General features: G+C 35.1%; 3 protein-coding genes across 9 annotated transcripts; 1 reads left to right on the top strand and 2 right to left on the bottom strand.

Moving 5' to 3' along the window:
- Positions 1–895: 895 nt before the first annotated feature.
- LOC118029930 (protein DETOXIFICATION 45, chloroplastic) lies at positions 896–6732 on the top strand. 4 transcript variants are annotated; one of them, XR_004684243.2, is made up of 16 exons: positions 896–1112; positions 1696–2053; positions 2275–2420; positions 2513–2653; positions 2769–2920; positions 3046–3181; positions 3540–3636; positions 3722–3822; positions 4566–4729; positions 5064–5135; positions 5245–5361; positions 5489–5584; positions 5692–5813; positions 6072–6141; positions 6286–6455; positions 6560–6732. XR_004684243.2 is itself a non-coding variant. In XM_035033920.2 (15 exons), exons 2-15 carry the CDS (start codon positions 1767–1769, stop codon positions 6301–6303), a joined length of 1719 nt encoding a protein of 572 aa, XP_034889811.1. In that variant the 5' UTR covers positions 896–1112; positions 1705–1766; the 3' UTR covers positions 6304–6732. The 4 variants fall into 4 exon arrangements, 3 of the variants coding, with proteins under 3 accessions (XP_034889811.1, XP_034889810.1, XP_034889812.1); XM_035033920.2 differs by having other exon boundaries at positions 1705–2053; positions 6286–6732; XM_035033919.2 differs by having other exon boundaries at positions 6286–6732.
- Positions 6733–7181: 449 nt separating this feature from the next.
- Positions 7182–11861, bottom strand: LOC118029928 (glutamate receptor 3.6). Of its 4 annotated transcripts, none has more exons than XM_035033916.2 (7): positions 11580–11861; positions 10673–10991; positions 9207–10561; positions 8847–9124; positions 8638–8669; positions 8135–8541; positions 7182–8009 (listed from the first exon to the last, which is right to left on the bottom strand). In XM_035033916.2, the coding sequence occupies exons 2-7, from the start codon at positions 10935–10937 to the stop codon at positions 7533–7535; spliced, it is 2814 nt and encodes a 937-aa protein (XP_034889807.1). In that variant the 5' UTR covers positions 10938–10991; positions 11580–11861; the 3' UTR covers positions 7182–7532. The 4 variants fall into 4 exon arrangements, with proteins under 4 accessions (XP_034889807.1, XP_073265407.1, XP_034889808.1 ...); XM_073409306.1 differs by lacking the exon at positions 11580–11861 and adding an exon at positions 11305–11460; XM_035033917.2 differs by lacking the exon at positions 11580–11861 and adding an exon at positions 11252–11408.
- A 4503-nt stretch (positions 11862–16364) lies between these two features.
- Positions 16365–20229, bottom strand: LOC118029931 (glutamate receptor 3.6). The gene is made up of 7 exons (XM_035033922.2): positions 20156–20229; positions 19568–19865; positions 18145–19481; positions 17762–18039; positions 17595–17626; positions 17067–17476; positions 16365–16993 (listed from the first exon to the last, which is right to left on the bottom strand). Exons 2-7 carry the CDS (start codon positions 19851–19853, stop codon positions 16550–16552), a joined length of 2787 nt encoding a protein of 928 aa, XP_034889813.2. The 5' UTR covers positions 19854–19865; positions 20156–20229; the 3' UTR covers positions 16365–16549.
- Positions 20230–22152: the final 1923 nt, after the last annotated feature.

Below are 22152 nucleotides of genomic sequence, written 5' to 3'. Positions count from 1 at the left end.
AATTACTTATATTAATTGTTCTATCACTAGTGTTTTTCTCTAATTGTTGCGTTTACGGTTTAGGTACCCACATGGTATCTCCAAAATCTTGGTTTTTTTTTTTTTCAAGGTATATTTTTTTAGAATTTTTAAGATTTTAATTTTAATTTTTTTATATTTTTAAATTATTTTAATATGTTGTTATAAAAAAAATCAATATATATATATATATATATATATATATTATTTTAATATATTTTTAAATACAAAACACTTTAAAAAATAACATATATTATACTTTTAAATTGTCAAAATGAAAACATTAAGAGCTTATTTAGAAACATGTTTGAAATTGTGTTTTTTAAAAAATCAATTTTTTTAAAAAATTAATTTTGTTTTATATTATCTGATCATTTTAATGTGTTGTTATAAAAAATAATTTTTAAATAATAATTATTTTTTGATGTATTTAAAAAAAAACTTTAAAAAGAAATATTATTATAAAAAACTTTAAATAATTATTATAGTATCATTGTTTTTAAAAATATTTTTTACTTTAAAAATATATTGAAATATTATTATTTATTTATTTATTTATTTATTTATTATATCAGTTTATCAAAATAATAATAAAAATATAAAAAATTCAATTTAAAACAAAAAAAAAAAGTCATTTCATTTTTTTAAATTTGAATTCAGGGACAGCTTTCATTGAAATACATTATAGAATCGTGTGTGTGTGTAATAATAATAATATTACATAAAAACATAAAATAAAATAATTGTCACGTTTGACACTATGGATGCTTACTGATTGTTGATTTTTTCCACTAGGCATCCTAGTCACTGATTGTTGAGGGAATAAGAATCAGACAAGGCGGACCCAACAATATTTTCTAAAATGATAATAATATTACAGAACCGATGTAGCAATCACTCATCGAGCATAGCTATCGGTCATCAAGTTCAACTACCCCCCCAACCCTGCCATCTTATGCAGTACAAATAATAGCCATTACTTTAATCATCTTCTTAGAGCTAGTGTGCTACAGGATCCCGCCACATTTGCAGCCACTAGTTTCTCTCCCTCGGTTTTTGGGTCGTTGCTTGGTCTCCAGATTCTTTCCACTCTTGTAAGTGATCTCTCAGTGCTCCACATTGTTTGAATTATGTGTTGTAACCCCTAGGCTGTAAGGATACCATTTCAGTTGATTATAAAAGAGCAGAAATTGAAAAGAGTGAAGTTGTTTTTATACTTAAAGAGAGGTTGTTTCCTCAGCAGCTAAATGGAAATGTCCTTGAAATTGCTTTTGTGTTGTTGGGTTTTCTTCGTTTTTGTTATTCTATCTCTGAAGTTGCCAAGAAAACAAGATAAACGAAACAAAAAAGGAAAAGAATTTTGTTGAATACCATGTTATGTGTAGTTTTGGCTGCTTTTTAGTTGATAATTGTAACTTGGATGGGTCGCATTATAGAAATACAGTCAAGAGAGAATAATTTGACTGAAATTCTGGTAGTCTTTGATCCTGTGTAGCAAATCACAAAAATGGCACAATGCTATTTCTTCTTTTTGATTGTTTTCTCAGTAACCAAAGGGCAAGCCTTAACTTTTTCTTCTTCTTCTTTTAGCATTGTTTGCTACAGGGGAATGATATTGGATTGAATGTCAATAGGAAATTCAGAGGGAAATCTAACTTTGGTTTGTTTTTTGCCAAGTTTACACAGGTTCCCTTGATCTCTGCACTTGATTATACAGAACTAATAGGGCAATCTATTCATTGGCAAAGATGACTGTTACTCAACTTAGAGGTTTACCCTTTTATGGAGTCATTGGTAAAAGACGTGAAAGAAGAGTGATAAAAAGGGGTGAAGCTTTTACATTAAAAGATGAAATAAAAGTTCCTCATCTTTGTCATTTTGTGGTGAGCAATAAGAGGGGACTGAGATTCAACACTTTCACCAAGTGTTGTGGGTCAATCTTTGATCGGCAAACTTCAGAATATAGCTTGAATCTTTCGAGTGTCGAGGAGAGATTGGCTTCAAACAATGGGAGATCTGTAAGCAAGGGAATCTAGTAAGATTTACTGCTACTAATTCACTTCGCCTTCAGGGTTTGTTTTCATGTATATGTGATCTGCTTTGTGTAGTAATGATAAATGTCTTCGTACCATACTTCTATTTATTCTTTCAATCTTGGCTGGCTGCATCATTTAGGATGTCTCTCTTTGACGATATTGTGATTATAATAATTATTATTATTTTTCTTACATGTAAATATTCTTGGTTATCTTTCAGTGACTCAACAGGGCCACCAATAGCCAGTCAATCACGCACGCCTAGTGTCCAAAATGAACTCATAATGCTTTCTATACCAGCAATTGCTGGACAAGCAATTGAACCTTTAGCACAACTCATGGAAACAGCTTATGTCGGTAGATTGGGTAGGTACTTGCTGGTGAATCTAGATTTACAAATGTTCTATTGGAAAACAGCAACAGCTTAGTGAGCTCTTAAACTTTTTATGTTCAAAAAGGTCCTTTGGAGTTGGCAACAGCAGGAGTTTCCATGTCAATATTCAATATCCTATCAAAGGTTTTTAATATACCTCTCCTCAGTGTAGCAACTTCATTTGTGGCTGAAGACATCTCAAGGAATGCTAGCAAGTCTACTTCAGGTAAATATAATTTATTAACACGTGTTAGTCAAGCTTCTAGCAGACATGCAACTGTATCGTATGAACGCAGAATTGGAAGATTGTTAGTCTAAACTTGAAGTTGTTTGATGTAAAGGTCATCTCCACCCTGAAGATGAAATGGCTGAAAGAAAGTCACTGCCTTCTGTCTCTACGGCTTTAGTCTTAGCAGCTGGAATTGGTGTATTTGAGGCTTTGGCTATGTATCTAGGATCCGGAATATTTCTCAATATGATGGGCATACCACCTGTAAGCACACCTGATACTTCATTTACCATATCAATTCTTCTTTTCTCTTGTTACTGAAAATTATGTCTCATGTGATATTTTTATTTACTGTGTTGACTGTTTTCTGAACCTAATTTTCTGCACAGGCTTCACCAATGCGCATCCCAGCAGAAAGATTTCTCAAACTCAGGGCAATTGGTGCTCCAGCAGTTGTAGTTTATCTGGCCATTCAGGGCATTTTTCGTGGGTTTAAGGACACTAAGACTCCTGTCCTGTGTCTAGGCAGGTGTTTGGCTGGAATTATTAAGTACCAACAAGTCATTAGGTTATTTTTAGTTTCTTTAACAGGCATGGAGCATAAATGTAACAACATCACTAAGCATCACATATCTACTTTGGTTAGATGAAACTTGCACAAAGGCTACCATATTTAACAGCATCAGTAAGCATCACATATCCACAGCTAGAATCTTCACTTTCTTTACCTGGCATTAAAATTACATTAATGGTGGTCTAAGACTAAATTCGATGAATTGTTAGAACAATCATATGTTAGGATATGCATGCTTCCAACAAGATTTCCGATTCAGTAAGTGTAAGTATTCTTTTGATCTGACCGAGTTGGAATATTTATTTGCAGGGTTTGGCAATTTTTCAGCTGTACTCTTGTTCCCCTTGCTGATGAACTATTTTGGCTTGGGTGTAACTGGAGCTGCCATCTCAACCGTTGTGTCTCAGTATGTTCTTTTTACTGTGCTGCATTTTCTTTTGCTCCCACTGCAGTGAGCATCGTAAATAGTGGCTTTGAATCAAAATTTTCAGATACGTTGTTGCCTTTCTCATGATCTGGTATCTTAACAAAAGGACAATTTTGTCCTTTCCGAATGTCCAAAGCTTGGATTGTGGTGGCTACCTCAGCTCTGGTAAGTCTTAGTGTGCTGATGCATTTAGCCATGATCAACTTTTATATATCCACGAAGATTTTAACAGCTATATGTTGCTTGCTGTGTTGTGATGGTTTCTTTTTGTCAGATCGTGTTGAAATATGTACCTAGTCTTAGTGTTGTTTTAATAATACTAACCTAGTAATACCTATCATATTGTGGTCCAAAGGAAAAATCTCTGGTCTAAAATAGCGTTTCTGATGCTGAAGTTCAAAATTACTTTTGGAATTACTATATTCTTGAAGATTTTGAACTTTAAACTTTGAGGTAAATGCTTGATTGTGTAAACTGCGACGATTATTTTCCTGTTCTACTCTGATATATAGAAGAAAATTTTACAGCATGGATTCTCTTAGGCTTAGAACTATCACTCAAAATTTGGTTTGGAGTATAAATAGATGTTGCAATTTTGCTCGCAAAAAGTTCTTTGTAGATTGGCAGATCTGCTTGATCTCAATAATTTGCATAAAACATTTAAATTTGTTTAATTATTATTGGAAATATGCTCATGCTGTGTTGATTTAATATATATACTTCAATTTTCCTTATGAATTCTGTTAAAATGTGTTGCAGACAAGCATGTTAATTATTTTTTTCAGTATTTGTTCTCTCTGTTGGATACTCCTTCCTCTCTGCAAATTCTAGAGATTTAACTAACCTTAAAAATTTATGTTTTTTTTTTTAAAAAAAGAGATATTCTAAAGGATAAACTATCTTTTCAGGTGGTTTTCTTCTTGGGAGAACTTTAGCTGCTGTCATGACCATAACTTTGAGCACATCAATGGCTGCTCGTCAAGGAGCACTACCAATGGCAGCTCATCAAATATGTTTACAAGTGTGGCTATCAGTTTCACTTCTTGCAGATGCTCAAGCTGCATCCGGTCAGGTAAGGCCAATTCACAGTTTACCTTTCTCTAACTCTGTATTCAAACTTCTTCTAGGTGACAACTCTTAGCAGATAACCAATTTCAATTGTATTCTATGAGATCAGAGCCTAATAATTTAGCAACCTATATATATCCTTTCATTAGGAGGTTCTTGATTGCCCATGTGTGAATCATAGTTCGTATATAATCATGTGAATAAGATCAGGGTTGGAGTCCTCTTGTAAATCGTATTCAGCCTTCCTACTGTTGCAGTTCGTGTTATTCTCTCCTTTATCTTTTTGTCGTACATCCTTCAAGATTCTCCGATGATCAAAGAAACCATATTTCTTGCAGGCCCTTATTGCAAGCTCTTCTGCAAAAGGTGACTACAGCACAGTGAAAGAAATTACATTCTCTGCTTTGAAGGTGACAGTTCTAGTATTTGGCTGTGCTTTGTAAGATATTTCGTTTTATTTCATACTGTTTCTTCTCCGGGCTTCATGCCGATCAATAACATGTCATATGATTTCACCAGACTGGATTGATTACTGGCATTTCCTTAGCAATCATATTGGGTGTGTCGTTTAGTTCTATAGCAACTATGTTCACTAAAGACGCAGAGGTACTAGCAATAGTCAGATCTGGGGTGCTGGTATGTATCCATGTTTGCTCTAGCTCCTTAATTTCAAAATTTCAGTTAACTTTATTAGCTGTCACCATCTTCTTTCTGCCTGTTTTAATTAATTTACTCTATCCAATCTTGTCTAAATGTTCAACAGTTTGTGAGTGCTAGTCAACCTATCAATGCGCTTGCTTACATATTTGACGGCCTGCATTATGGCATATCTGATTTTTCATATGCTGCATGGTCTATGGTAAGTTTTGATCTCATGATGGATTGCATTCATAGGGTTTCTGCCATGATTTTATAGCACAGTTTTTTCTTCCAAATATGTCCTAACATTTGTACAAATAATACTAGATGATGGTTGGGGCAATTTCTTCTGCATTTATTCTCTACGCACCCTCAATCTTTGGTCTCTACGGAGTTTGGTCTGGACTAACTCTTTTCATGGGCTTGCGGACAGTCGCTGGATATACGAGGTAATGAACTGTGTGACATTAACGTGCAACAATGTTTCTTTAACATTTAAACTACTGGGATCAACCCTCGTCATTGCATGAACTCGTATTTGGATTCCAAACCTGTCAGTACAGTTCTCTCCGCGGCAAAACAGTGTTTGATGCTGAACTGTTGTTGTATGGTTTCATGTCTGATTATCCTAGCTATACCATCTGCAATTCAGAATGTTGACAAATGTTCTTGCAACTAATTCCTACTGCACTCTCATTTCTTGCTAGATTAATCTCCAAAAATGGGCCATGGTGGTTCCTGCACGAGGACACCCCTAAAAATTGGACACTGGACGAGGTAAGTCAAGATCTCTTGTAGTCTAAATCCACCCATCATCTCTTGTCATTTGCTCATCCCGCTTGTTCTCAAAATAATTTTTTTCATAAAATGTATTGCTTCTCATATTGCAACTTACCTTGGGGCATTTACAATCAAACCAAGTTAATCACACAGGCTTAGCGAGGCGTGCTTAAAATCCATACAATGGCCAAGAACGAGGAGGATTCTTCCCTCCGGGCTACGGTGTATGAAGGGAAGACACGAGGAGTTTATATGGAGGCAAAAGGTCCCTTTGCGGCGTAGCCCAGCCCGAGTACATAGTGAGGTTGCTGGTAAATATGATTCTTGCAAGCAATCCAAATATTTTGTTATTCTGGTAATATTTCAAGTCTATTTGTGCACAAGATCCCTTTCTATCAAATTGCTGCTGCTTCAGATGTGAAGCTCCACATGCTGTGCAAGACCTCAAGGCCATACCTGCTGTGGATAAAAGAGAGTGCTTTGGGGGATCGAGTGAAGAAAAGAACTTCGGCTAGTTTAGATAATAAACCAATTGGATGATTAAGATTGAAAATCTAATAAATGAATGGTTTGGATTGATTATTTAAATTCTAAATCCTTCGATGCAGTTTTTTTTTTTCCAGTTCCTCAACATGAGACATGAACATGACTTACAAAATCTATCCACTGTTGTGGTGACTACAAAATTAAGAGGGTTTTTTTTTTTTTAATTTTAAAAGTCATTTCTTTTTATCTATTTTTATTCAAGAACACCATTAAAACCAGCACAAACAATCATAAGACACCGCACAAAAAAAAAAAAATCAACCAGATTAAAAATAAATAAAAACCAAACATGTTCTACTTTGTTTTTCTATGTTTAAATAGAAAAAACATATCTACTAAACTCTTCTCGAGAGAGAGAAAAAAATCATCAATACAAGAATCTTTCTTTTGTTACCAAATTGTAGCCAAACAATTAACCTCATTGTTGTTTTTTTTAAGGAGATTCTCTCTTCTTTTTCTAACTTAGAATTGAAAAATAAATAAAATAAAACTACAATGAAAATTCTAAGAACTTTAAGATTGAATATGTATTTGTACACTGTAATTCACTCACTTTAAATTGTATCTTTTTAATTCAAAAGATAGGATGCAAACAAAAAGGAGGGGGGGGGGAGGTCTTAACTGGACATACCAGATGATTGATTCATTACAATAAAAGCATATATATAATTCCTGAATCTTTCTATCCTAACTCGAGAACTAAAGGTTGCTGCCAATGATTCTCTTTAACATTACCTGCATATGCCTTTAAGTGGTTGAAGTTGCAGGGTATCAAGGATCAACTGATAGTGATTACCCTAAAAGTAAACACTGCCGATTGACTGTACATTGATGGTGGATAATTAGGCCTCATTACCAGCTTGTGGACTTCCATATGGAGGCGACTCAATGTGTCGTCTCTTGGAGCTGTAATTGTCCATGGATTCATTTCGATTAGAGGCCATTTCCAGTTGCCTTCTCTTGGAGCGGCGTTTCACTTCCTGTTCCTTTTCGTCAACAAATGAAAGAAATGTTTGAAGACGCGCAGATGTTGAGCTGCGACCAGCAGAATCTAACTCCGATGAGGAGTGCCGACTGAACTGCCGCACCATCTTCAGAAAATATATGAAGAGAGCAAGCAAGCAAGCTATTCCACACATCAAATATAGGCCCCAGAAGCTTCTTAGGTCAAGCCTGTCCACATCCAACTTTGCGCCTTGTGAACTACATGCACTTCTCATAAGCCATTTGTCATGGATCCTTTGCAGATCCCCATTCTCTGATAGTGTCAGAATGGCAGTTGACAAATCTACTGCAAAAGGCGAGTCTTTTGGAAATGCCTAGTAAATGAAGAACACACATTTTCATAAGCTGGAAATGTTAAAGACAAAAGACACATGGCATTTACTATCCAATAAAAGAGTCTAGAATGAACAACAGAATTGTGCCATTTTGATGCACTTACAAATCCCCATCCATTCTTGGTGAACTCTCGACCCACGATACTGAATTCACATTGATTTGAGAGGAAGAGCTCTACGTAAGCGCGCTCATCAACCACAGCAGCCACACCACCCTTATGGGGACCATCTTTCAAGGCTTTAGCAAAGTCTTCTGGCATCTTAAGTGAAACAAGCCTGGATTTGTGAATGCCAAGTTCATTAACTAGATAGTCTCCGGTAAATGATCCCTGCTGGTAACCAATTGGATCTTTGCTTGATATTAAACTATCAATGCCTTTAATAGGAGAAGTAAGCTGCTGAACTGTAAGGATTGAGGTCAAGCTTGCTGTGTAGCTTGAGTTAATTATAAGAACCACAAATAGCCATATAAGTAATACAAAGCGACCAAGAGTGCTGATGGTATTTTCTCCTACATTAAATAGGAGAAAGCAACTTGTCAGATTGAAGCTACTTTATTCTGGTGGCTATTAGAAAGGACAGTTAAATGATTTTCATTTCAACTTACTATGGGCAAAGAACCAAGTTGAAAAGCTAAACCTGCAGAAGCCAAGCATGATCTTAGGAGATTGAGAATCTCAAGCCAAAAGATGAACTGATATTGTAATAATTTGTTCAAGATATTGAGATAACCTGACAGAAATTGAAAAGAATATAGAAAAAGTCAAAGTGAAGAAGCATTCCTAAACATTCTACAGGACGTTGCAAGATGCTTACCATAGAATAGTAATCAGTTGTCTTCTAGGAGGGCCTCTGAAATCATCATTCAACCTGTGCTCCAAAATCCAAACAACTGCACCCACAATGATGAAAAAGAGTGCTGTAACCCCCCACATCTGTCGAGTAAATGGCTTCAGAAATGACCAAGCACTAGAATTCATTTTTTTAACAGGAGCTACTACAACTAGCCCAGACTCGATATATGGCTGTGTAAAGTCGGCCACCCTCGTTCTGTTTGTGATGATTGCAATATCACCTATTGCTGCATCATAGACCTGCATGAAAGATGAAAACCGAATAAAAATAGAGAACCATTGTACTTTGAAAATCTGCAAAGATTTTTTTTAGAATACTCACACCCGCTGTGATCAAACGTACAAGCTCATTGCCACTTGGGTTATTAATTCCATCTCCAAATGGAATTAATTTATATGGGACAGCATATGGCAACAAGCTGATAGCAGCAGTGAAAACATCAATGCAGTACCCAGTAAACATATCAGTGCCTGGTACTTGAGAGACAAAATCACGAAAACTAACGCGATTTGGGACACCGATTCTCAAATGTCTTCCGTTGTTTGGGAAAACCCACCCACGAGGCTTCTGTGCTGTTTGGCCAGGCCAAAGAACACTGTATAAATTTTGACTAGAGCTGGAACGATTAGGAGGCTTTGAGTAAAGAGTTTCAGGAGGCACGACAGATAAACCAGAATAGTTAGTCCAATAACCAATCTTTCTGATCCCATTGCCAATCACATTGATGACTTCATAAGCAGGATTAATGAGATTCCCATCAGGATTAAACTTGAGTTGGCCTGTCACGCCAGTCATGTTAACCTGCAAAATGTTTTTACGTAACAGCTCTCCTCCGTTGAAAATGGTCATGGCATCTAGATGCAAACTCCCTCCGCGTAGCTTAGCTAGTCTTGATTCACTTGAAAATGAAATGTTGCCTCCTTGATCTAAAAAAGCATTGATTGCACGAGCAAGTAACCATACTGTGTCATAAGCATATAGACCATAGGTACTCAGACCTATAGGATTAAGGCCATAACCTGTTGTCCCTCTAGTCAAGTTGCTCCACCTAGATATAAACTTCCTTTTGAGTTCTGAATTTGGAGTGTACATACGCAATGTAAGAACTCCTTGAATATCATCCAAAGCATCTGACGAGAGAGAATCGGTTTCTAAGAGAGTGGAGAGCCAATTAGTAGCAATCCACACATATCCAGGTCCCATCATGCCAAGATATTGAGCAACACTGAATACAACTGGACCCCAACTGTAAAAAGTATGAACAACAAGAATCCGGGACTCGGTTAATGCCACCTCAACTAGCAGATCAGTGATCTCCTGCCGGGTTGCTGTAGGGCTCAGAGGTGCTTTAAATGAGATTTTACATCGTCTCTCTGCAAGTTTATCACTTAATGCAGCTATCCCATTTCTCCCATAATCGTCATCCCCATAAATTGCTATCACCTCTCTCCATCCATAATATTCCACAATTTCAGCTATAGCAGCCATCTGATAGAGGTCATTCCGGGAGGTCATGATAAAGTACGGGAACTGAAGTGAAGAAAGAGTAGGATCTGTGGATGAATATGATAATAAAGGGACTTGGAGCTCATTTGCTACAAAAGATATTACATGAGCTGTCACTGAAGACTGGGGACCAATTATGGCCACAGTATCAGTTTCCATGAACTTCAAAGCTGCAATCACCAATGAGATTAAGATGAAGAATCATAATCCATCTTTGAAATTCAAGAAATGAATTTGAAGGAGAAATGAAAAGAACAGGCAAGAGATAATAAAGGATGTACACTCAACAATGCCAAGAAATCCACTTTGATTAGTATCCTGCATATGAAGCCTTAGCTTAGTTCCACCAAGAACAGATGGGTCAGAATTCACGTCATCAACTGCAGCTTGTATTGCAACTTTTGCAACTTTTCCAATTGTAGTGTTGAATGACAAAAGAGCTCCAATGTTCACAAAAGGAGGTCTTGTAGTTACATTTGTAGTAACTCCATTTAGGCAAACCCCATTGTAGCAAACCATCAACACCAGAACCCAAATAAACTTCATGGTGATTTTCCTATTCAAAAACCCTCTCTTTTTTCCCCTTTTCTTTTATTGATTCTGCAAAGAACAAAGACAACAAAGAGCATATTTAATCCTACAACCCTTACAAAACACAACAAAAGATAAATGAATCAATTGCAAACTCCATATCTAAACAGTGCCAGATCCCAAAAAAGATATGCCTTCTCCCAGATCTTAGAAATACATGAATATTAAAAAGGCAAGCAATATATAATATATTATCTGAGAGAAGCAGAAAGCCACAAGCAAAGAAGATATTGGAAGAGATAATAAGCAGTAAGAAATAACCATGATACCAATATATTATCCACAAATCAGTGGTTACTGCTGATAAGTGAATTGAACCCACCAGAACCATTCAGAGAAAAGAGAAGAGCATTCAAAGAGCACATGAAACATGACAATTGGTTTAAAAACTGATTTCCATTTAAAGTTAACCGGAAGCGAGCAACCAAAAGAAGTCAACGACAACAGCTGTGAAAAGTGGCTTTATCTGATATGGGAATTTAATCACATGAAAGACAAGACACGGGAATTTAAAGCAGACCATTTTTAAGAAGTGCATGTTGAAAGAAATTTCAAGAAACTTCGGTTTCATACATGAGCAAATAATAAAATACTTACAGAGCAGCAGCAGCAGCTGAGTAGCTTTAGCAGCATGCAGCCATGAATTTGACTCGATGTTTGGTCTCAGGGCTTGGATAGGAGGACAGGAATGTATGGAGCTGGCAACAAATAACAGATTGAGATTGTAAACCAACCATTAATTTGATGTAAGGTCAAGGAAATTTCTTCCTCTCCTCCATTTCGAAGATAATGACCATTCTCATGGTAGCACGTGTGCAAGGTTCTGTGAAGGGTTCATGACTTCAAGTGGAGGAGACAGTGAGTGCTGGTGGTCCTCGTTCCTCACCAATGAGTTCACATTGCACGAGTATCATGTCTTACATCATGTTTTAAATAGTTAAAAGTTGGTGTTGTTTTTTTAAAGTAATTTTTGTTTAAAAATATATTAAAATATTTTTTAGTTTTAACATTAATACATTTAATTAATTTTGAAAAAATCATGATCACACCACAAATAACAAACACTCATTTACAACGATGGATGCTAAAAACACATTATGTAATGCTATGTAATCTGCATGTCTTCATGAAAGGAAGGAGTTTTTTTTTTATTTTTTCAATTGGCATAGGGTAAACTCATTTCACAAACTACAAACTAGCATAATTAAAAAAATAATTCTCACTCTAGCATGAAAAACAGTGGTCAAACATATACTACATGCCACAACTAATTGCACATATAGTAAATGTACCGCCTATAGGTCATGCATGCAATAACCACATGATTAATTATTTTGAAGGCAGTTTTTTTTTCTTTTCTTCTTCCTTTACTTTCTTCTCTTTTCTCTTGTTTCTCCCTCCTCATATCACTACTCTCATATCAGACAAGCTAATCTCTCTCTCCACTAATTTTTTTTGTCTCTCTCTTCCCCACGACAAACCTCACATTTCTCTTTTTCAACCGTTGGTTCTTTCTCTAACCATCCATCCACGACAACCACTAATTTCTCCCTACCATCACTACCATGCCACCACTACCCATAAGCACCACATTTAACCAATTCAAGCTATATTCATCTTTTTCTCTATTAATTTGTTATTTTACTTGGCTAATTTATGATTTTTTTAAGACAAGAGTTTAGGTTAAGGGTTTTGTTGATTTTATCTAATTGAACTATAATTTAAGATTAATTAGATATAAAATTAGTTTAGTGTATACATTGTCTTATTTGGTAAGAAAAGTAGATGAATTATATTGTGTTGATTATATTAATATTAGTGTTTCAGGGTTTAGTTATGGTTTTTGTTAATTTTAGGTTTTTTAATGTAACTTGAATAATTTGTTATATTTACAAATTAGCATTATGTTTTGTTGTGATTTTCACGAAACATGTCTTCTATAGTGGAAATTTTATGCTATTATGGTGGTACAACCATTAATAGTGCGAACGATATCATTTACCATGAAGAAAGTACCGAGTTATGTAGCTTGAGATTAAACAATTCATTTCATTAATTTAAAATTTTAGTGTGTCAAGGAATTAGGTGGAATTTGGTCGAATTTGACGTTGATATCACTTGGAAAATGTTGCGTGAGGGTCATTCGAATCGTTATGTCGGTGTTCCCATTACTAGTGATATGAGTTTTAATGAAATGGTTAGGTTAATCACCATAAATGGGTTGCAAATATTAGAACTCTACTTGAGTAGAAAATCTAAAGTAGGAAACTCTTCGAGTTTGAAGTTGACTCGAGTCCTAAGTTATAGTTAAAGGACCATAAATTCATCACATGCAACAGGTTCATCTAAGACAATTGGTAATGTAATGAACCTAACATCAATTCAAGAAATGGTGTGTATGGAACCTTGGTTGGGTATGGTAACGGCTCCATATTATTATAATGAATATGAATTGAGTGATGAGAAAAATGATTGTCATATTGATAATGTATTTGAGGAAGATGACAAGGTGATCCAATAGACCCCATATTCCTGAATTTAAATATACTAGTGGCTTTACTTATATGATGAGCTTTGGTTGGGCTTTGAGCCTTAAGGATTCAGGTTTAAGTATTGAGTCCAAGGTTAGACAAATGTTCCCAAGGCTGAATTAATTAATGCAATATGTAAAAAATTCACTTCAATACAAAGTGCAACGTTCAACCACAACTTACATGCGATTATAGTGTAAGCATGAAACATCAAGTCAGTGGTATTTGCGAGGGGGATATAACACAAATTCTAATTCATTTGAGATTTCAAAATTGAAATAGACTTATACATGTCACAATCCAATGCTTATGTAAGCTCATCGTTAGATTGACTTTGATTGTGTTGCTAATATGATGTTGACCATTGTCCAAGCTGAAATAAGTATTAAAATTGCAAAATGGTTTACTCGTTGTCTCTGAATTTCTTGTATTTGATGTGGTTTGTATGTTTTACCAGTTGTCTTTGGATTTTGTAACTTGTGTGGTTAATTAGTTTACTATTTTGTAACTTGTTTGGTTAATTAGTTTATTATACCTATTGTCTCGCTTACTAGAAGGGTTTAGAAATATGTTTGTTATGGTCCTCTTATGTACTAGAGGTCTTGGTCTTTTTAGGTGTAGACAAAGCTATTTTACATAATTTCAATGACAACTTTTCAGGATAGTATTATAGATAGAGAAAGTTTAACTTAAAAGTTAAATTAGTCTCTATATAGACTTAAATCACATATAATATAATATTCTAAGTATAATCTTGAAGTATAATATTCTATCAATATAATTAGATGTTCTCAGTGCAAGTTCAAGACATTATCGATAATCCTTGAAATGCAAAGCTTAGTACTTGATTCATGTTAACATAATCTTAAGAAAATGATTAGAAATCAATTAATGGTTTGATTTGTTCAAACTAGGAGCAATGGATAATTGTGAACCAATATTCTCTCCTTTTTTTTATTATGACAAATCATTAATATTTTTGCAAGTATTAACATATTAACAATAAATCTACATGATTTCTCCCACTATCAATCGTAGTATGCTCTCTTTATCAATTATATGATATGTCCATGAAATGCATGAGAAAAGTCAATAATATAAACATTTTAAGATTAATAATTATAAGTTCTTAGTGTATAAGCATATCATATCAAGATATAGCATTACAAGTTACCAAATCAAAAATCATTTGAAATGATATAGAGATAAAATTCATGCTACCAATTGATCTTGCTGCAAATTTTCTATCTCAAATGTTGATGAAAATACTATGATTTATGTATATCGACCTCACAAAAATAGTATAGAGCTTTGCTACCAGATTGTTACAGACCAAATACATAGATATAAAAGATATCATAACAAACAAAAAAGAAACAATCATACTATAATGATTTTATGTAGCTTGACTATGTCTACTTCTATAAGTAAAGAGGAGAAATTATTTTATAGTTAAGACCAATATGATTTTTATAGACTCTAAAATTCGAGTTTCAAATACACCTAATCTTCACAATACATTATGAATTTTTCTTGGTTATTATATTCTTAAAATACAAGATCATCCTTAAAAAAAACTAGGCATGAGCACATATTTATAAAGAATATGTTTTAGTCCTAATAGGTTAAGGATTAATATAAAACCAATCTTACAAGGTTTCTTTTTCTAAATAAAGTTTTTTATTGTTCAATAAGAAGTTGTTATACAATGTATATTTAAATTCATATAACATCTCAGCAATATTATTTATGTATAGGATCCCAAATGTGCTTTTTGTAGATAGCATCCAATATCATAACTATAAATGTTAGAAAATAATGGATTCAAGATTAGAAATTTACAAATTCTTTAAGGCGCATAGATCATTTTCTTCTAATTCATATTTGCATCGGCTCAAAAGAGTTTGCTAAAAGGTTTACGGTAAATAACCTTTAGGAATTCTACTGATATGAATTCTAAGTTGTTTATTTGATTGAAACTTTGTCAGTAAATAACCTTTAAGAATTCTGTGAATAACAATTGTGAGGAGATTCCTTGGCACACACTCAAAAAGCTATTAGATTTACTGAAATTTTGTAAGAAATAGAAAAACTTTTGCAACCATATTCTTTAAATATTTTATTGTTTTCAAACTTTTTTATAGGGTATTTGGAACCTTGTAAATTTAATTCAATTCATATTATTAAATCAATTCTTTTGTTTAGAATTCTTTTGAGGGTATAGATTTGAATTCAATTTCTAGAAAATATGTAAAAGCAAATAAGATGGAAGACACTCTCATTTTCTACCCTATTTTCCTCGGAATTGGCATAAAATATAATATTTTAAAAATACCCTTAATAACACAAATCATATTTTTTATAGATCCCCTGCAGTCTCTTTTTTTTATCTGTTGCTAATTGTAGGAAGAACACAATTGATGATTCTACGAGGAGTGCGGTGATTTCAAATCTTTTTGGTAAGTCCATGGTTGAGCATAGTTCTTGCGTCTCATACTCTCAAGCTAGTAAAACAACAGTGTACTTTTTGTCTCTCTCTCCTCCCTCTCGCTTCCATTATCAGGTCAAATTATTCGAGCTTGTTCTCTCTCTCTCTCTCTCTCTATGCACTTTAATCTTCTTTAATGAATTTTTGTTTGACAGTGTTATTAAAGTTACTTTTCAAAGCATCATCATCACTTGTTTATTACTTGTGAAATGAATTTAAAAATGGCTTTTCGCATCTCAACCATTCCCAAATCTTATTAATTTACTTGTGAATTAGAAGTTGAGATTTTCTTGAAAAGGTCTTTAATTTAGGCAAACTCTTCTCTCACAACTCTGATTATTGTGATTATAAACTAGTATGATTTGTAACTTTATACTTTTTTTATTATTATTATTATTGATAATGGCATTGATATAAAAACATATATATGCCTATAGCAAACAGGAAGGAAGACCACTACTATGCTTACAGCATGCTCCAAATGATCTGATCCTGAAAAGCATAATGCTGTAGCAGACTCCAAAACTACTAGAATGGATGGAAGAACCCTAGACTTCGTTACCATTCCCCAAAGAACAGTTTGGTGATTCATCTCCACCTCTGACTTTATTTGAGGCCCTCTCCATTCGCCTTTTCTTGGACCGACTAGTGATGTCCGCTTCCTTTTCACTAACAAATGAAATGAACGTCTGAAGACCTGGAGATGATGTGCCTCGACTTGAAGGCTCGGTGTCTTCTGAGTAATTGGAAAACTTCCACAGTATCCTTATAAGATAGAGAATGAGAGCGAGCAAACAAGCTACACCAGACATGAGAAAAAGGCCCCAAAAGCTTTTTAGGTGAAGTCGGTTTATACTTTCTTTCGCACCTTCTGAACTACAGGCACTTCTCTGCAGCCATTTATCATGTATTCTTTGGAGTTCTCCGCGTTCTGAAAGTTGCAGGATGGCCGCTGACATGTCCACTGCTAGGGGTGAGTCCCTCGGAAATGCCTGAAATGGAAGCCCGTGTTATGATATACGCAATAATTTAAAAGGATACAGTAAACGGGCTGGAAATACTCACAAATCCCCACCCACTTTTGCTGAACTCCTGACCTACAATACTGAAGTCACATCGTTCGGCGAGGAAAAGCTCTATGTATGCTCGTTCATCAATCACCGCCGCCACACCTCCTTCTTTCTGGGGACCATCTTTCAAGGCTTTGGCATAGTCCTCGTCGGAGTTGAGAGCAACAAGTCTAGACCTGGCTATGTTGTATTCCTCCGCTAGATAATTTTCAGCGAATGATCCCCGCTGGAAGCCTATGCGGTCATTGCTTGTTACCAAACTCTCAATCCCTTTAATGGGCGAAGAAAGTTGTTCTACCGTGAGAATTGAGGTCAAACTTGCAGTGTAACTTGAATTGAGTATAAGAACTACGAATAGCCAGATGAGTAGAACAAAGCGACCAAGGGAGCTGACGGTATTTTGCTCTGTATATATCAGAACAAGAAATGGACTGTTACTTTCACAGGTGCTTCAATGGTCCGTGTGACAAAGTAGATAAAACTATATATGTATCTATATATTTAAAAGGGTCATTCCACTTACTTTGGGAGAAAAACAATGTTGAAAAGCTGAACCTGTAGATCATGTGCGAAAATGTTAGCCATTCAAGAATTGGATACGGAGGAAGCAAATTCTCATATTGCATAGATTACTCAAATAGGGAAGATGGTGATAAACCCACAAAATTGTTATATTTCTTAGGCACTCACCATATAATAGTTGCAATTTGTCTTTTAGGAGGGCCTCGAAAATCATCGTTGACTCTATGCTCCAAGATCCAAACAACAACTCCGACAACAAGGAAAAAGATTCCTGTTACTAACCACATCATCGGAGTGAATGGCCTCAAGAATGCCAAAGAATTAGAGTTCAACTTCTGAACTGAGGCCACTACGACTAGGCCGGACTCCACGTAGGGCTGTGTGAAATCCACAATCCTTGTTCGATTGTTGGTGATAGCCAAGTCCCCTACTGCAGCATCATAGACCTACATAGAACAAGATACACAAAGGTTCAGAAAGAAAAATTGCAGCCTTGATTTTCAGATTAAGTTAAAAGAATTTATCTTTTCTTTCTCTTTTTTCATACTCACACCGGCTTCGATCAATTGCAGAAGCTCAGATATTTTAGGTTTGTTAATACCATCCCCAAATGCATGTAGCTTATATGGGACAGGGTAAGGCAAAGAGTTCAAAGCAGCTTGAAATACATCAATGCAGTATCCACTGGGATCAGCGCCTTTCAAAGAGACCAACTGCTGATAAATGACATTGTTTGGCACTGCAATTCTCAATTGCCTTCCATTCTCTGGAAAAACCCATCCACGAGGCTTCTGTTTCGTTTGTCCAGGCCAGATTACACTATCTAGTTCTTGACTCGAACGATTAGGTGGCTTTGTATAAAGCGTTTCCGGTGGCACAATTGATAAGCCAGAGTAATTAGACCAATAACCGATCCTTTTAAATCCTGTGCCATTGACGTTCATAACTTCATATGCAGGATGAATGAGGTTCCTATCTGAATCGAACTTGATTGGCCCTGCTACTCCGGTCGTATTGACCTGTAAAATGCTGTGAAGCAAAAGATCCCCTTCATTGAAGATTCTCACTTCATCCACCCCCAGTTTCCCTCCATGCTGCTCGGTTACCTTTGGATCTTGTGAAAACGAAATAGTTCCTCCCTGCTTGAAAAAGGCATCAATTCCATAAGCCAGCAACCAGACAGTGTCATAAGCATATAGACCATAAGTATTTAACCCAGTGTCATTAACCATTTTATCCCGAGTCAATTTGCTCCATCCAGAGACAAATTTCGTTTTCTGTTGTGAATCTGGTGTGTGCATACGCAACGCAATAGCTCCTTGCACTCCACCAATTGCTTCTGGAGAGATAGAAGAATTAGTATCGAAGGTGCTAGCAAGCCAATCGGTAACTAGCCAGACATAGCCACTTCCTGTCATCCCAATATCTTGCGCCGCCCTAAAAACCTCCAGACCCCGGTCTGCATAAGCAAGAAGAACAAAAATCCTAGACGACTCTGAATTCGCCGTTTTCAGTTCATTGTGGATGTTTTCACTGCTCAGACTGGTGCTTATAGGAGCTTTATGTGATATCCTACAGCGTCTCTCGGCCAACCTGTCTCCCAAAGCTGCAATTCCGTTTCTCCCATGATCGTCATCTACATAGATTGCTGTTACATCTCTCCATCCATAGTAGTCTATAATTTCTGCTATTGCTTCCATCTGAAATAGATCATTCTGCGTTGTCCTGACAAAGAATGGGTACTGAAGTGAAGATAGTGTCGGGTCTGTAGCTCCAAATGACAACATGGGGATTTGAATCTCAGCGGCGATTTGTGATACAACATGAGCAGTAGCTGAAGTCTGGGGGCCAATCATGGCCACTGTCTCACCATCCATCATGCCTAAAGCTGTTGGAAACAAGGAGATCATCATAAGAGAAATTGACATGCATGAGTCAGAAACTAAAAAAAGCTTGGGCCAAACAAGGATTTACCATCAAGCATGCCAAGAAAGCCGCTATTCTCTGTGTCCTGCATTGTGACATTCAACTTTGTCTCACCAAGGATGGCATCGTTGCTATTCACATCTTCAACAGCAGCTTCTATTGCAACCTTTGCAACCTTTCCAACGGTAGTATTAAAATTTAGAAGAACTCCAATTTTGACAACCTTCGGTCTTGCAGTATCATTCAGACCGATCCCATTTGATGATAGCAGCACATTGCTGAAAACCATTACAGCCACAAACAAAACCTTATGCATGACGGTGCACAACCCCATGATCTCCCCTTTCTGCATGAAAAGAAAACAACTTCAGAAAAATGACGAAATCACTGGAAAGCATCCCAATACAATATAGATATATCAGGAAAACACCAACACTGAGCAAAAGAGTGTTTGAAGAATATGAAGACGAGAGAAGCTTCTAACAGCAGATTCCCACCAGAAAGCAAAGTTGCAATAGAAACCAAGCATGCAATTCAATCAAGCAGTAAACGTAACACGTGAAAAACTGAAAGCAACGAAAAGCACGAGCTCAAAATTGTATGTGTGCGCTTATATACAACTGTCAAAATCCTTACGTGTTTCTTTTTGAAAGACAGAAGGAAAAGAAGATGAACACAAGAACAAAACGATGCTACTTACTTAAAAGACAAGAAATAGAAGGTACTTGATATGATTTCAGCTATGGAATGTACCTATTATATAGAGGATGACCATGCTGTTAGAAATCCTTGAATTCAATATCAGAAGGTGAACGGAAAAGAAGCCGTGCATGCATCACACCCCGTGTCAGTAAACAAGAGGTGGGCTCCACTTCATTCCACCACCTAATAATGTGGTCTAGTACTTTTAATGTCAGACTACAAGTGGGAAATGAAGTCGATGGCAGAGACAACTTGTTATAAATGAAGTCAATCCACTCGGAGAGCTCCTTGACGGATTTTTCTTTTATATTAAAATATTATAGAAGTAATTTACAGTTGATTTCGAGTATTCATAGACCGTGAATTTATTCTTCGGATACTTCATTTGAAAAACCTCAAATTAGTCCTCCAATTATGAGCTTATTATCAATCTAGTCCAAACTTTAAAATTTTCATACAGTTCTCCATCGAATTTCCACCTATAAATCTTCTTCTTTTTTCTTGTGGAAAACATCAAAATTTCCCAAAGCAACTTTTTCTATCTATTTCATAACATGTGCAATTTAAAAGGAAAACAATAACAATACATAGAAACGGGATTCAATTGAGGAATGTCTAATATTTTAGGGATACAATTATGAATTAGTAGATAGTAAAGGGGGGGAATCTAAGGATTACACTACTTCGTTTTGTTTTGGCTCAAGGTGGGGTCTTCTTCGACCCGCGATCCATTAAAAAATATATTATTTTAAATTTTTTTAATAAAAATTCAAATGATTTTTTTTACCAATCATTCAGGTTATCATTCGATTCACGAAATTAATCGAGTCACGTCGAAGTAAATCTCATATTATTTAATTTAAAATTCAAGTTAGACAATAAATTAAATTAATTTTTTTAAATTAACTCATTATGTTAAATTTAATAATAATATTAAAAAAATATTTGTAGCCTAAATATTTTTTTTAAGTCAATAAAAATTCAATCCAACCCATCCCTGGCTAATATCTAAACTTTGTTGTTGCCGGAAGTCATCGTTTTGTAATATTGCGGAGTGATTGATTTCATCAAAGAATTTTATCTCCCACGCGTTGACCAAAAAATTACTCCACTTGTCTAATATTACCCCTTTTTTTAACTTTACCCCCTTTTTTTAAGAAACGGGGCTTAGGCCCAAAAAACGTGGGATAGTGCATCACCAAGTCAAGTCAATATGGATGCAAGTAGTGGGTTTATCCACCTTTAAATTTTAAATAGCTGCAAATTAATAAAAGAATTAAAAAGTTTAAGGTAAAAACATTGTTTATATAAATAGTGAATCACCTCAAATCTTTTTTTATTTATTTACATTCTCTTTTTTTTTTGGTTGGGCCCTACTTTTCGTTTGCATCATTCTTTTTTTAAAAAAAAAAAATCTTTTTACTTCCCATTTAATAATTATAGCTTAGTTTCCCAAAAATAATGCTCTATAAATCATGAAATGATGGTGCTTGGATTATGAACAGTAAACTACCTTGATTTTGTTTTTCATTTAAATTTTCATTTGTTTTTTTATTGAAACATTTTGCTTTCCATTTACATTGTTTTTAGTTTTTTTATTCAAACATTTTGCTTTTCATTTAACAATTGTAATTTGATTTCGCAAAATTAATACTGAATAAATTATGATATAATCTTTGAAATCATGAAGATACAATGTGGTGTGAGATGAAAGAGGTTGAAAAAGTAAAATAATAAATATACAACATAGGAGAAAGACAATCTAATTTAGGTTATGATAGTTACCCATAGTTTTTTTCTTTCTTTCTTTTTTAATTTTTTTATCACTTGACTTTTTTATTTTCAACTTAATCATTTCACATTAATTTAACTTGGGATTGGGTTTAATATTTTATTTTGGTTGATTTTATATAAGGCTCTTTTGATATTAA

The sequence above is a fragment of the Populus alba genome, chromosome 5 (assembly GCF_005239225.2).
Source record: "Populus alba chromosome 5, ASM523922v2, whole genome shotgun sequence".
In the NCBI taxonomy this organism is placed as follows: domain Eukaryota; kingdom Viridiplantae; phylum Streptophyta; class Magnoliopsida; order Malpighiales; family Salicaceae; genus Populus; species Populus alba.
The sequence above is the reverse complement of the archived record's forward strand: the minus strand, read 5'-3'. Positions and strand labels throughout refer to the sequence as shown.

Coding starts and splice junctions, on each gene's coding strand:
- LOC118029930 (XM_035033920.2), top strand. CDS start 1,767: ATGACTGTTACTCAACTTAGAGGTTTACCCTTTTATGGAGTCATTGGT. Junction 3,637..3,721: donor ATCTCAACCGTTGTGTCTCA/GTATGTTCTTTT, acceptor CAAAATTTTCAG/ATACGTTGTTGCCTTTCTCA. Junction 4,730..5,063: donor CTCAAGCTGCATCCGGTCAG/GTAAGGCCAATT, acceptor TATTTCTTGCAG/GCCCTTATTGCAAGCTCTTC.
- LOC118029928 (XM_035033916.2), bottom strand. CDS start 10,937: ATGAAGTTTATTTGGGTTCTGGTGTTGATGGTTTGCTACAATGGGGTT. Junction 8,542..8,637: donor AACTTGGTTCTTTGCCCATA/GTAAGTTGAAAT, acceptor TATTTAATGTAG/GAGAAAATACCATCAGCACT. Junction 8,010..8,134: donor CCAAGAATGGATGGGGATTT/GTAAGTGCATCA, acceptor TTCATTTACTAG/GCATTTCCAAAAGACTCGCC.
- LOC118029931 (XM_035033922.2), bottom strand. CDS start 19,853: ATGGGGTTGTGCACCGTCATGCATAAGGTTTTGTTTGTGGCTGTAATG. Junction 17,627..17,761: donor CAAATTGCAACTATTATATG/GTGAGTGCCTAA, acceptor CATGATCTACAG/GTTCAGCTTTTCAACATTGT. Junction 17,477..17,594: donor AACATTGTTTTTCTCCCAAA/GTAAGTGGAATG, acceptor TGATATATACAG/AGCAAAATACCGTCAGCTCC.